This window comes from Symsagittifera roscoffensis, chromosome 5 (assembly GCF_963678635.1).
Source record: "Symsagittifera roscoffensis chromosome 5, txSymRosc1.1, whole genome shotgun sequence".
NCBI lineage: Eukaryota > Metazoa > Xenacoelomorpha > Acoela > Convolutidae > Symsagittifera > Symsagittifera roscoffensis.
Genome location: NC_087066.1, coordinates 57,390,279 through 57,402,324, shown reverse-complemented (window position 1 = coordinate 57,402,324; position 12,046 = coordinate 57,390,279). Strand labels below are relative to the sequence as shown.

General features: G+C 37.7%; 2 protein-coding genes across 2 annotated transcripts in view; both read left to right on the top strand.

Annotated features, from left to right (window-relative positions):
* The window catches only part of LOC134846922 (putative leucine-rich repeat-containing protein DDB_G0290503), a 325,348-nt gene that overhangs the window by 106,818 nt on the left and 206,484 nt on the right, over positions 1-12,046 (top strand). The gene's annotated exons all lie outside the window — the stretch shown is intronic.
* Positions 11,752-12,046, top strand: part of LOC134846809 (uncharacterized) — a 29,267-nt gene continuing 28,972 nt past the window's right edge. The window contains exon 1 of the mRNA XM_063864202.1: positions 11,752-12,041. Coding sequence (XP_063720272.1) covers positions 11,752-12,041 — 290 coding nt within the window. The remainder of the gene's footprint in view (positions 12,042-12,046) is intronic.

Genomic DNA, 12,046 nt, shown 5'->3' with positions numbered 1-12,046 from the left:
GAACCATTAAGCGACCATAAGGAAATTTATTCCACAAATTTAAGCGCATTCAGTGCCTTGGGTAGAAAATCAAGCGTATACTTTGACGCAACCAAGGCTTCACGAGCAATTTAGTCACTACCTTGAAAGGCCTTTTCAGGTAGGATGTTTTAATTATATGATTAAACTTGATGAATCTCGTTTTGCTCTTCTCCGAGCTTTTCATATTTATTATTTTAAAAGTAAACTGCGAGCTTAAAACCCTCAAAACCGAAATTGGTACTGGGTTCCAACAACTACGCTGTGGGTTTGCACTGAGCTTATTTTTGCAAATTACTTGGACAATTGCACTAAGAAGAATCACAACATGAAATGTTGGGCTAAATGTGATTAATTTTCGGATGGAGCTAATATCTGCATCCATCCTTCACGATATAGATGGAAGAAACGTTAACTTGCCTCTAATTATTGTTATCCAATCGGGAATCCAGTATTTTGAAACTAGGATAGCCGGTTTCTGTGCTAGTAACTCTGAATGTTTCAATTTTTAACAAAGCAGTTTAAAAATCAGGCAATAAAAACTATTAAATTCTAAATTCTTTTTTTTTTTTAAATTTTTTAAAGCTAATATGTCATAAACTGCAGAACAAAAAGCATTTGATTAATAGAGGTAGCACAGAAGCGAAGTGGAGGTTTTCATCCCTTGCGATACAACAAGTATAAGATTAAAACAGCAAGACGTTCAAGAACTATCACAAAGAACTTCGAACGTTTTTACCGTTGAAGAAAGGAATAAAAAACAAAAAAGTAAAAAAAAAACAAAAAAATTTATGACTATATTGATTAGAACTTGATTTCTGAATGGGGTTGATTTTGAGCAATCAAAAATTTGGGAACAAGTAATATTCATCTCATAAATAATATCGGAATTTTGTAAGAAACAAGAAAAAAGCTGACAGAATCAAAGCCGACAGCCAATCAGCTGAAAATCAACCAAAATTGTTCCGCAAAACCTTATAGGGAACAAATCGTTTACTGCCCAAATAGATTACAAAATCAGCATCGGAGCGAAACTTACCAAGCGGCTCCCGTTTGAAAAAAAAAACAAATAACAAGATATGGTCAGATTCAATCACAGGACCTTTGCTGTGCAATTTATATTTGCTACCTCCAATCTAAGTGAGAAGGAAAAACTAAAAAAATTTGAAACTAAGAAATTACTCATTTAATAGTAGATAGAAAAATCTAAGCCTTAACATGAGATTAACATGATTCTGTACATGATTTGGACCAACTGATTCTCCATTTTAATGGCGAGTTTTTCTGTAGTTGAAATTGTCTGTTGTGAAGGGAAGAGCAACAGCCGTTTTTAAAACAATATAGTTTTTCTTAAATGTTCCGAAAGTTCAATCAAATTGAAAGTTTCCGGACTAAACAAAAATTGATAACTTTTCTGATTGACTAAACATCTTGACTCATGATGTTCAGCCCATAATTGAACAAGTTTTTTGGGTCGAGCTAAAAAAAATTATGTCATTTGACTAAATTTTTTGACTCAACTACCCAATATCAAAACGTTCTTTATAATTTATTGCACAAAATCTAGTAAATCAACCTCTATGCTGGTCTAAAATTACGCTTGATTAAGTAACTGACAATATCCGAAATTGAAATGAGTCATTTCAAAAAACCATTAACAAAAAATGGAATATTATCAGCTTTTTTTGCTAATGCTATGACTGAAAAACAAACAAAATCTGAAATTGAAAAAAGAATAAGCGCCCCGGCTGTATCCAAAAAAAAATGAAATATTGTGAATTTTCTAAATTTATCAGGTAAATCATAAGCAATTTTAATGACATTTTGTCAGGACAGCCCGATTTGTTGAAGTGATGCTCAGGAGTTCGGAAGTTTAACAGAGCAAAAAAAAAGTTGAAAATGCCGCAAATTAACGTTATATGCATTGAAATAATATTTTGATGTAGTTACGATTGTTTTGATTTTTGCATCTTTTTCTCGTATGATACTGAGCGCGTTTATTGTTCATTGTTTTCTTTTGCTTTTCTGTGTACACTATCTATTGCTTTGGTCCTTCTAAAAACATTTGTGTAAATAATTTTTGCTCTCTTGAACACTTTTCGATTTTGTCTCACTTTTGCGCTGAGTTTGTTTTTGAGGCTTTATGAATCGACCATTTTAAAATTAATTACAGTTTGTATAAAAACACTAAGTATAGTAGGTACTTTAATTGATCATAACCAGCTGGACTCAAATTGGGTAAGTTGCGACTAAAATTAGTAAGTTGCGACCATCGCAAAGCCAAACAGGTATTTTGCAACAGTTGCGTTTCAAAATGGGTATATCGCGACATTACGCGAACAAAAAGATTTATACGGCTTTGTGCGACCCAAACAAAATATGTGGCCTAGAAAAGTTCGCAAATTTGCTCGAGCATGAACATTCTGCGCGAATTTGCGCGGCTCATTTTTGCGACTCTGTAGGTTCAAAAGTTTTCTGCAGGACTTTGCAGAAAACTTTTGCTCAATCCATATTTCACGCGACGCAACTTTGCACGACCACGGAAACGCAAAAATCTCTCGAAACTCATCGACTTGCACACATACGAATATTGCAATTGACATTCTAAAATAAAAAAGTGCAGAATTTGCAGGAAAAGTTTTTGCTTAGAAAAATAATCCGACAAAATAATCCGACCGCGAAATATAACTCCAAACATATTTTAAAGGTTTCAGCCGTTCTTGTAAGGAATAAAACCTTCAGAAAAAAGGTAAATTCAGCTTCTTAAATTGGCTTTGGAAAAAAAACCATCAACGAGCCTTAAACTCGGCCACTTTTCATTGTTCCCAATTTTGAAGAAAACATCGGAATATTTGTGCTCGGGTAAATTTTTTCTCAAGACAAATTTCGGATTTTTGCCTAGAATTTTTTGACAAAGTTTTTTTTTAAATACCATTCAAAAAGTATTTATGCTGCAATTAAAACATAAAAATTACTTCACCTGTGATTTTTTTCGTTAAGTTTTTGGGGTTTAAATATTGCTAACTTGGGACAACTATTGCTTGATATATTTCATGCTATTAACGCGTATTTCATGCTGTTAACGCGTAAGCAAAGTAAAACATAAAACTTTCACTCTACATGCCGTGGCGGGGGTTTGAAAATATTTTAAAAAATCTATAAAAAATTGGAAAAATTGAGATCATTGTTTTTGCGAAAGCAAACAATTCACGATAGACCTTAAAAGGCAGTCGAAACGTTCAGTACTTTGCCCTGACACGAGCAGTTTTGCTATAGTTTGGTTTGCACTTTTTTTGCTTACTTTTTGCTTCCATGTATGCAAAAATCCAATTTTTATATAGTTTTTATATGTACAAATATTTTGTGGTTTTTTTATATTAAACAACATACAAACAGTGTATAAAGAAGGAGTAAGCAATATAATGATCATGACTATTTTCCAAAAAAACAGCGGATTATGATTGCCCAAAAAGTCTGTTCTTTTTGCGTTTCGATATCTGCTTTAACTTTTTGGCTAATTTCACCAAAAACCGACTATAAATAGCCCAAAAATTCAAAATAACAACGTAAGCTTCCAAATGTAATGGTATCGGCTGCTGTTCAATTGAAATTTGAGGTTACGTTGAATCGTTATTTCTTTCCTTGTCGCAATTTTTTCCACAAAGTTATTCAAAATATCTGAGTTTTCATATCTTTTCAGTTCATCTGCCAATTGTTCGAGGTTTTTCTGGTACTTTTTGTAGTTCGGCTGAATTTTGTCAATTGCTTGTTCAATATCTTCTATAGTAAAATCATTGACCGATATTCCGATCGACAACTTTTCCATTTTCGCTGAATTTAGAAATTGGTCGCTGAATCGAGGAGTGCAAATGGCCGGCACTTTTTGTTTTACCAAGTCAATCATGGAGCCAAGTCCACCGTGTGTTACAAAAAACTTCACTTTTTTGTCACCCAAAATTTTAAACTGGGGTACAAAGTCACTCAGGAATAATTTCTCGTGTGATATCCGCTTTCCAAAAGTCAAGCTGTCCGATTCTTTTTATAAAATGTTTGTTTTCAATAAAATCTTTAATACACGTTGTTTTTAAGACCCCTTTTAATTTTCAGCAATTTTCTATAAAAAAGAACGCACATTATAAGCCCGTCGAAGAGTTGCGGTGTTAAGCATAATGTCAGTTGCAGCCGATGTTGTAAATGAAAGCTTCAGAAAAGCTTAAAACTGTCAAATATACCAATAGTGCAGGGTCAAAACTGTCCCGACCTAACTCCTCTCTCTAGATCAAATATCCAAACTACCTTGAATTGCAGCTTGAATTTCGACAGCTCGATCTATTCCTAATTCGCCAACAAGTTTCTGCAACCCGGGACTCAGAGCCACAAAACACGAAACGTGTTCTGATGTTTCACCCTCTCGATAAAAGTCTTCATGGCAGTTTTTTCAACAGTCGCCAAAGTTCCGAGACTAACGTAGACGATGTAGGACTCGGAAATTTCTATCCAATTTGACAAGTCGGGATCCAGATGTCTGAAATTAGCCTCGTCTCGCCTTCCACCCACGTAAATGTACTCGGAGCTCGGCTCGGGGTAAAAAGAAGGCGAGGTCGGAGTCAAGACAGATTTTATTGCTTATGGCAAAGACGATGCGGCGATACAAAAATAACAGGAACAGTTTAAAAAAATAAAGAAAACAAAAAAAATTTCAAAAATTTGATTCAAAAGCGTTAGTTAAATGTCAAAACAATATCAAGCCAAGCAATATTTTTATATCCTCTCCAGTGGCGTGCGTAGAAATTTTATAGGGGGGGGGGGGGGGGGGTATGGGGGTTTCGAAAAATTTTGAATTTTTTGCGGACCTTTTTTTTCCTTTTTTTAGGTCGATCAATTTGGACGCATTCCGAGCCCTCCAAAAATACTATAAGGACCTTATTTAAACTTAAATTTTTTTAAACACAGGCCAAAAAACGGCGTTTTTGGGCACTCTTTGGAAATTTTGACAAAAAAATGCGTTTTTTTTGGCGCGCTCAAAATTAGTTACATTGGCACCCAAGGCGCCTTTAGAAAAAATTTGAGGTTCGTCAGCCAAAAATGGATGTCGCAAAGTTATAACAAAGGTGAGACAATTTGGAAACTACCGATCCTCTCCTTAAACAAACGTCTAATCATTAGCTGAAAAACTATGTATGAAGCACGCTTTATAAGGTGAAAACATATATTAAGTAATTCAAAAGGAAATTGGAAACTAAGCCGACAAAAACCAAGTGCCCGAAAAAAAATGCGACTTATTTGTAATTAAAGTTCCGTATAAACATTTTTCCATTATGTAATCTGAACCGCGCAGTTTTATTTGTTAATACATCAATGTACTACGCTTGAAAATTAAAAAACGGTAAATTAGCCGTAGAAAACCAATAAAAATCTAAGATTTTATGCTACAAGTTTCATGGTTGAAAATTTTATTAGATCTGTGGTACCGTGTAGTACTGTTGCCACAGTAACCTTGGATAAAGTGTTATTAATATTCTGTTATGTATTGTTAGTATTATTCAAGGCCATCCATGCAGGCCAAACGTAACAAGTATTTGGACAGTTGCGATCATAGAAGACACATGAACGTGATCTCTAACAAAACTAAGCAATTCAACAAGACAGAATTAAAGGTTTTAAATTATTCTCTTTTGCTCTTACTTACTCGTAGCATATCAATATCACATGGCGCAGCCAGCAGGATTTCTGTCCCAGGACAATAGAACAGATATGGGGATCCCTGTATTTTGGACGACCGCGAATTCCGACCCTCCTTGGAATTTCAAAATATGGCTAGACCAATTTCTTTTGGCAGTTACAGTAAAGGAGAGCGTGAATCCGGAACTATTATTAGAAGAACCGAAAGAAGTTCTATTGGAACCGTTACCAAGATCAGAGACCCCACGAGAACATGAAAACGCTCAGGCGATTACAGAAAGGGAAGCTCGAGACCAACTAGCCCGGGATAAGATTCTCTTGGAAAATGAAGAAAGAAAAACTAGAGGACCAAAGGTTGGACACAACGTATCTTACAACGAAGTACAGAAAAGAGTAGCCTCTAGATTATTTCTTCCGTTGGGGACAGAAGGAAAGAAGAAATTTGTTCAAAAGAACCCGCATGTAGAAGTTTCAAAGTTAGAATTGAGGCAGATGGTAGCATTGGCTAAGACTTCATTTGATAAATCACAGAGTGTTACGTATGAACGCTACAAGCTGTTTAATCGTTCACAGGAAATAGGGGAATCACTCGAGGCATTTCATGCCGCATTAACTGCTCAAGCGGCTAGAGCAGAATTAGGGACACTGGAGGACGAACTAGTGCGTGACCTATTCATATCGAAAATGAAAAATGTGGTATTACAAGATACACTAACGTTTGAAACATTTTCACCAGAGGAAGTATTGAAAAGGGCGCTGAAATTTGAACAAAGTAAACAGACAACTCAGACATTTCAGAAAACTAATGAAACGACTGCAAGTACAGCTCAGGTAAATGGAACAATGAAGATAAAGCAAGAACCAATTATGAGTATTGGAAATAAAAATGCTTACGGAAGGAGACAACCGAACAATATGTACAAGAAGAAATCATCAGACAGAAAAAAAGGGAAAAATTTTCCAGACACGAAAACGTGTACTCGATGTGGTCGACCATTTGGGGAAGGACATTTGAAGAAATTTCCGGCCATGGGCAAAACATGTAAAAATTGTTCTAAACCAAATCACTTTGCAAAAATGTGTAAGTCACAGCAAGTAAATGAGATTGCGAAAAAATCATCCAGCTCAGATGAAGAGTGCAATTTAATTCAGTCATTTGACTCGTGTGAGGAGTTCGAAATTATGGCTATTGAATCAGAATTGTCTTCGATGGAAGAAATAGATGAGTATATAAAACAGCAATCAAACAGAAACCGAGATATCAAGAAAAGTAGCAAGGACATACAGAAGGTTGATATTCGCAGAAATACCCGATCGAAACAAATAAGGTCCTTAAAAGCTTTAGTGAGAATAGATCATCAAATTATCAACATGACTATTGATACGGACAGTCCTGTATCATTTTTGAACTGGGCTACTGCAAAGCAAAATCGGGAGTCTTCAAAAAATACGAGGTTCATTCCACGGAAAAATCTCAATTTGACTACAAAATTTGTAGACTATAACAAACAGCCGATCAATATATTGGGTGCAATCACCACGACCATCCGTTCAGCAGGGTGGGAGGTGGTGGGAGCATCGTTCTTAATCACAGAACGACGCACGAGATGTTTTTTGGGGCTGGATTTACAGAGCAAAATCGGGATACACACAACACAGAAGTTGGCACCGAAAGAAAAGACGAGATTCGACGTGTTACTGTGCGAACAGTCAGAAGGTTGGAAAAACAAATTCTATAGTAAATTTAAAAACCTTTTTGATCGTCAAGGGTGTTCAAAAAATCACGTTGACAGCACAAAGTTCAAATACCCACTTTGTCCATTACAAGAAAAAGGGAGACGCATCCCAATACACATACAAGGGAAAATGTATGAGGAAACGGAAAAACTGCTAACAGAGGGGCATTTAAAACGTCTAGACAAATGTACTAGTGATTGTTTTATAGCACCTATTGTAATAACAGTAAAAAAAGATGACTCCATAAAATTGGCTTTAGATGCCAAACCCATCAATAGACAGTTGTTCAAAATAAATATCAAATGCCGAATGTGGATGAATTATTGGATGGGGTCAGTCAAAAAATCACAGCAAATGAAAGCGGTACACTGTATTTCTCAGTATTAGATTTGAAGTATGCCTACAGTCAACTTAAACTAACTGCAGAGACAGCTAAACAATGCAATTTAGGTGGGCAAGCTACTGGAACATACAGATTTTTGACCGGATTTTACGGTCTGGCAGATATGCCAGCTGAGTTTCAAAAGGCTATGGACAGAACATTGAACCATGCGGAAAATACGTTCTGTTTTCTCGACGACATACTCATTGTGTTTAAAGGAAGTGAACAAAAACATGAAAAATTGATCTTGAATGTGCTGGAAAAGCTAGAAAAAGAAAATTTGGCACTAAAACTGTTGAAATGTGAATTCTTTCAACAGGAGGTGAACTGGTTGGGACATCAGTTATCGTTGGAGGGTATTTCTCCAAAGATAACAAAAACGGAAGCGATTTTGAAGCTTAGTCCGCCAACTTCACTGAAACAACTCAGATCATTTCTGGGTAGCATAAATCATCTGGCCAAATTCATTCCAAATGCAGCCACTCTAACTGAAAAGTTGAGACCTCTGCTGCGAGAAGAAAATGAAAAGAAAAAACTCAAAAGTGTGAAAATTCAAGTAAAAAATTCGAATGGAAAGAAGAACAATCGGAGATATTCGAATCGATAAAAGCAGCGGTTGCGAATATAACAAAAATTCGTTATTACGACCCTAAGCTACTTGCTCGGGTAAAATGTGACGCCAACCATAGTGGACTGGGGGCATCGTTGGAACAACAAAACGGGGAGGGGGAGTGGATACCGATTGCTTTCGCTTCCATATATTTAAACACACAAGAAAAAAAAACTCCACAAATGAACTAGAACTGCTAGCAGTAGTATGGTCTGTTGACCGAATTAAACATTATTTGTTAGGAAAAGAATTCGTGATAGCCACTGATCATAAAGCACTGGTTTCTGCTTTGGATGAAAATAAGTCAAACAAAACCTACCAATCTAGGATGACTAGATGGGTAGACAGATTACTAACCCTATCAATTTAAAGTTATTCATTTACCAGGAAAAGATATGGGTATAGTAGATTACCTATCTAGAAACCCGAAAGGTGAACCATGGCCGGAGTCAGTATTGGATGAAAAATTTGTAGTCACATCGATTGAAAGTTTTCATAAAGCTCTCGACTGTTTAAACAGTTGACTGAGTGAGCACGATAGGCTCGACCGGAACGAAAACGTTCTAGAATATTCTAGAATTGATCAAAATGTATCAAATCAGAACACGTCATCTACCCGTTGCTATGGCAACCAAAACGGTCCAAAACGGACAAAGCATGACGGGAACGAAAAAAAATGAAGATTCACGTTCGTTTCAACGAGAAAAGTCTGAAAACTCAAAAATCAGTTTATCTCAAAATCGTCAGCAAATACAGTCGGTCGAATCAGTTAAAGAAATCGGAAAGTTATCAAATCACGAATCAGAAAAATGCATTCAGGCGAAACAAGTAAAAGAGGAAAAGAAAAAAAGATTGTCAGAATTCAGGATCGGAATAACACAGACACACTAAGGGAGGAAATAACAGAAACGACGTTCCAAAGAACCAGAATGATACAAAGGACCCCAAACAAATCAGAATCAGATAATTCGGACTTTGAACAAATACCACAAGCGCATTGGAACACGCTTTACAGACAGATCGGCACAGACACAGGAAATAGTGGTCAGTCAACGTCAACTGCCACAACAGCCCAACCTATGTTAGTTTCATTTTGGGAACTAATAGGATCGGAAAAGAATGAAAAACCCCGGCCAATGGAATTAGAAGCCACTTCGGTGATGCAGAGCCCGAAACCATCGAAACAAACCCAATCAGGAGATGAAACTGAAATTGGACAAATCTTTGAGGTGGACCTAACGATGGACAGCATTGATGAACCGGACTACAGTTCAGGAACTGAGACTTGTATGGTCACACCGCAACAGAAGACGAGAAATCGCCATAAATCGCGGAAAAGCAGTTACCAACTGTCGGAGCAGTTAAAGGAAACAAATAGTCCACTGTCACTTGTAAAATTATTTGACAAAAGTCTACTGGCGGAACTAGTATCAGAGGATACTTGGATGGATCGGCTCAGGCGAGTGGTAGAACGGAACGATAGACATGGATTCGAGCTAATGGGCCCATACACCAACCCTCTGTGGCACCAGATGTCGGTTGTTGATGACTGCCTACTGGTGGACAATCGTTTAGCCGTACCTGAGAAGCTGAGACAAGCGGTGCTTCGGCGACTTCACCAAGGACATCCTGGCCAAGAAGCGATGTTGGAGGTCTCCAATTACTTATGGTGGCCACACATGCACAAAGACATAGTCAATATGGCCGAAGAGTGTAGAAGTTGCACTCGTTATGGTAAGAATGCTAAATATTTAATCCCAAAAATTTCGGCCAAACCACTTCCGCTGTTGACACAGACTGGGCAAGAGTTACAATTAGACTATGCGGGTCCACTTGAAGACCATAAGGGAAAGAAGATTTATTTGTTAGTTGCTATTGATAGAAACTCAAAATTTCCGTCAGTCAAAGTTACGAAATCTACAGGGGGAAAATCAACAATAAAATTTCTACGTACCTACATTGACACACATGGAATACCAGAATCGATTAAAACGGATCCGTTTTCAGGGTTTAAAGGAAAATCAATGAAAAAACTTTGCACTGAAAATAATATCATTCAAAAATTCTGTCCAGTCGGTGATCATCGAGGATGCGGATTAGTCGAACGAACGATACAAACTATTAAACGAAGATTGGGAGTAATGCTACTCGAAGAAAAAATACAATCTATTAAATTGTGCTTGAGCACAATAATTAGGGACCTAAGACGGAACAAACAGAAAACAATAAAGTTGTCCCCGTTTGAAGCGCACTTTGGTCGATTACCTAAAACTGAGTTTAAAAATGTAAGGGATAAAATTCTGAAGGAATCTGATCGTTTAGATAAAGAACATTTGGAGAGATCGGCGTTAACAGCAACGCAGTTGAAGAGACGCATTGATCAATCCAAGGAAAACGTAAAGATCATCCGAAAAGGACAGAATAGCCGGGACGTCAGCCCACTGTTTCTACGCAACACTGCGGCGGCCAAAGAAAAAGCTAGGGCGAAGGAGTTAAAGCAGCTACTAGAGGCCAATGCGAGATAGAATGTCACCAGACGGGATATCTCAGATAGCGAACTACGACGAATTGTAGACGAAACGAGCACGATAAATCCCGAACTGAGAAAGGAACTCCTATACTCATGGCAAAAAGGATTTATCGAGGACAAACAGACTACAGCAGATGATAGCTGGTCAGGAAGCTTCCTCCGAAAACACGAGCAAAAAAAGAGTGGAAAGGCCCTAACAATACCGCTGAAAGGCAAAGTAGTAGCAGAGACGCCGTCAACAATCAAAACGGCTGCTGGTGCAGTATATCGGAAGAGCGACATAGCGAGATCAAAACTGCATACACAGCCCAAAGCACAGAGCTCGGAGAAGAAGAGGAGCCCAACGGGGGAAGAGCCTAGGAGCAAACAACAGAGGACATTATTACATCAGGAAGACGTAGACAGTGAGTCGGCTGAAGAACATGAGGCGAAAGACCAGGGGCCAACCGATCAGGAGATAGAAGACAATCGACTATTGGACAAGTTTCAAAACTCACCAAACGTAGTCACGTCAAGAGAAACAAAGACGGGCGGGGGACTGAATCTAGGTGGGAAAAGGGTTAAGCCAAATAGGGCAGGACACTAGTCCAAAGCGCAAGATCTGGAAAAACCAAGACACAAGAGCCACGTTCAACAAAAACTGTTGAAACAGCAAAAGAATCTAAGAAGCGGGGTTGGAGTAATGAAGCTGTATACATAGAGTCGTCTGCACCGAAAAAAGCTCCAGTGAGTAAAAGGATTACACGGCAAACTAGTGAAAAGGAAATTCTGGACACATTCCAGAATAACAATATGACAACAAAAGAATGGGAGAACATCACAAACCAGGTTTTGACCCGAGGGGTACAAAACGAAGCAGAAACACTACTGAATCAACAAGCGGAATCAGTTGACAATAACACGGCAGTATTTGCGGACGAGTTGGACAAAGACGAGGATACAACAACAGTCAGACCAAGCAGTCGACAAACAAAGAACCAGGGTCCAAAGAGATACGGCAGCCCGGTATCACACTCAGTAAATTTGATTAGTTGTGACGACGATGTAATAGAGCTAAGCTTGGCAGCACTTGAGGCCTACTGGCAAA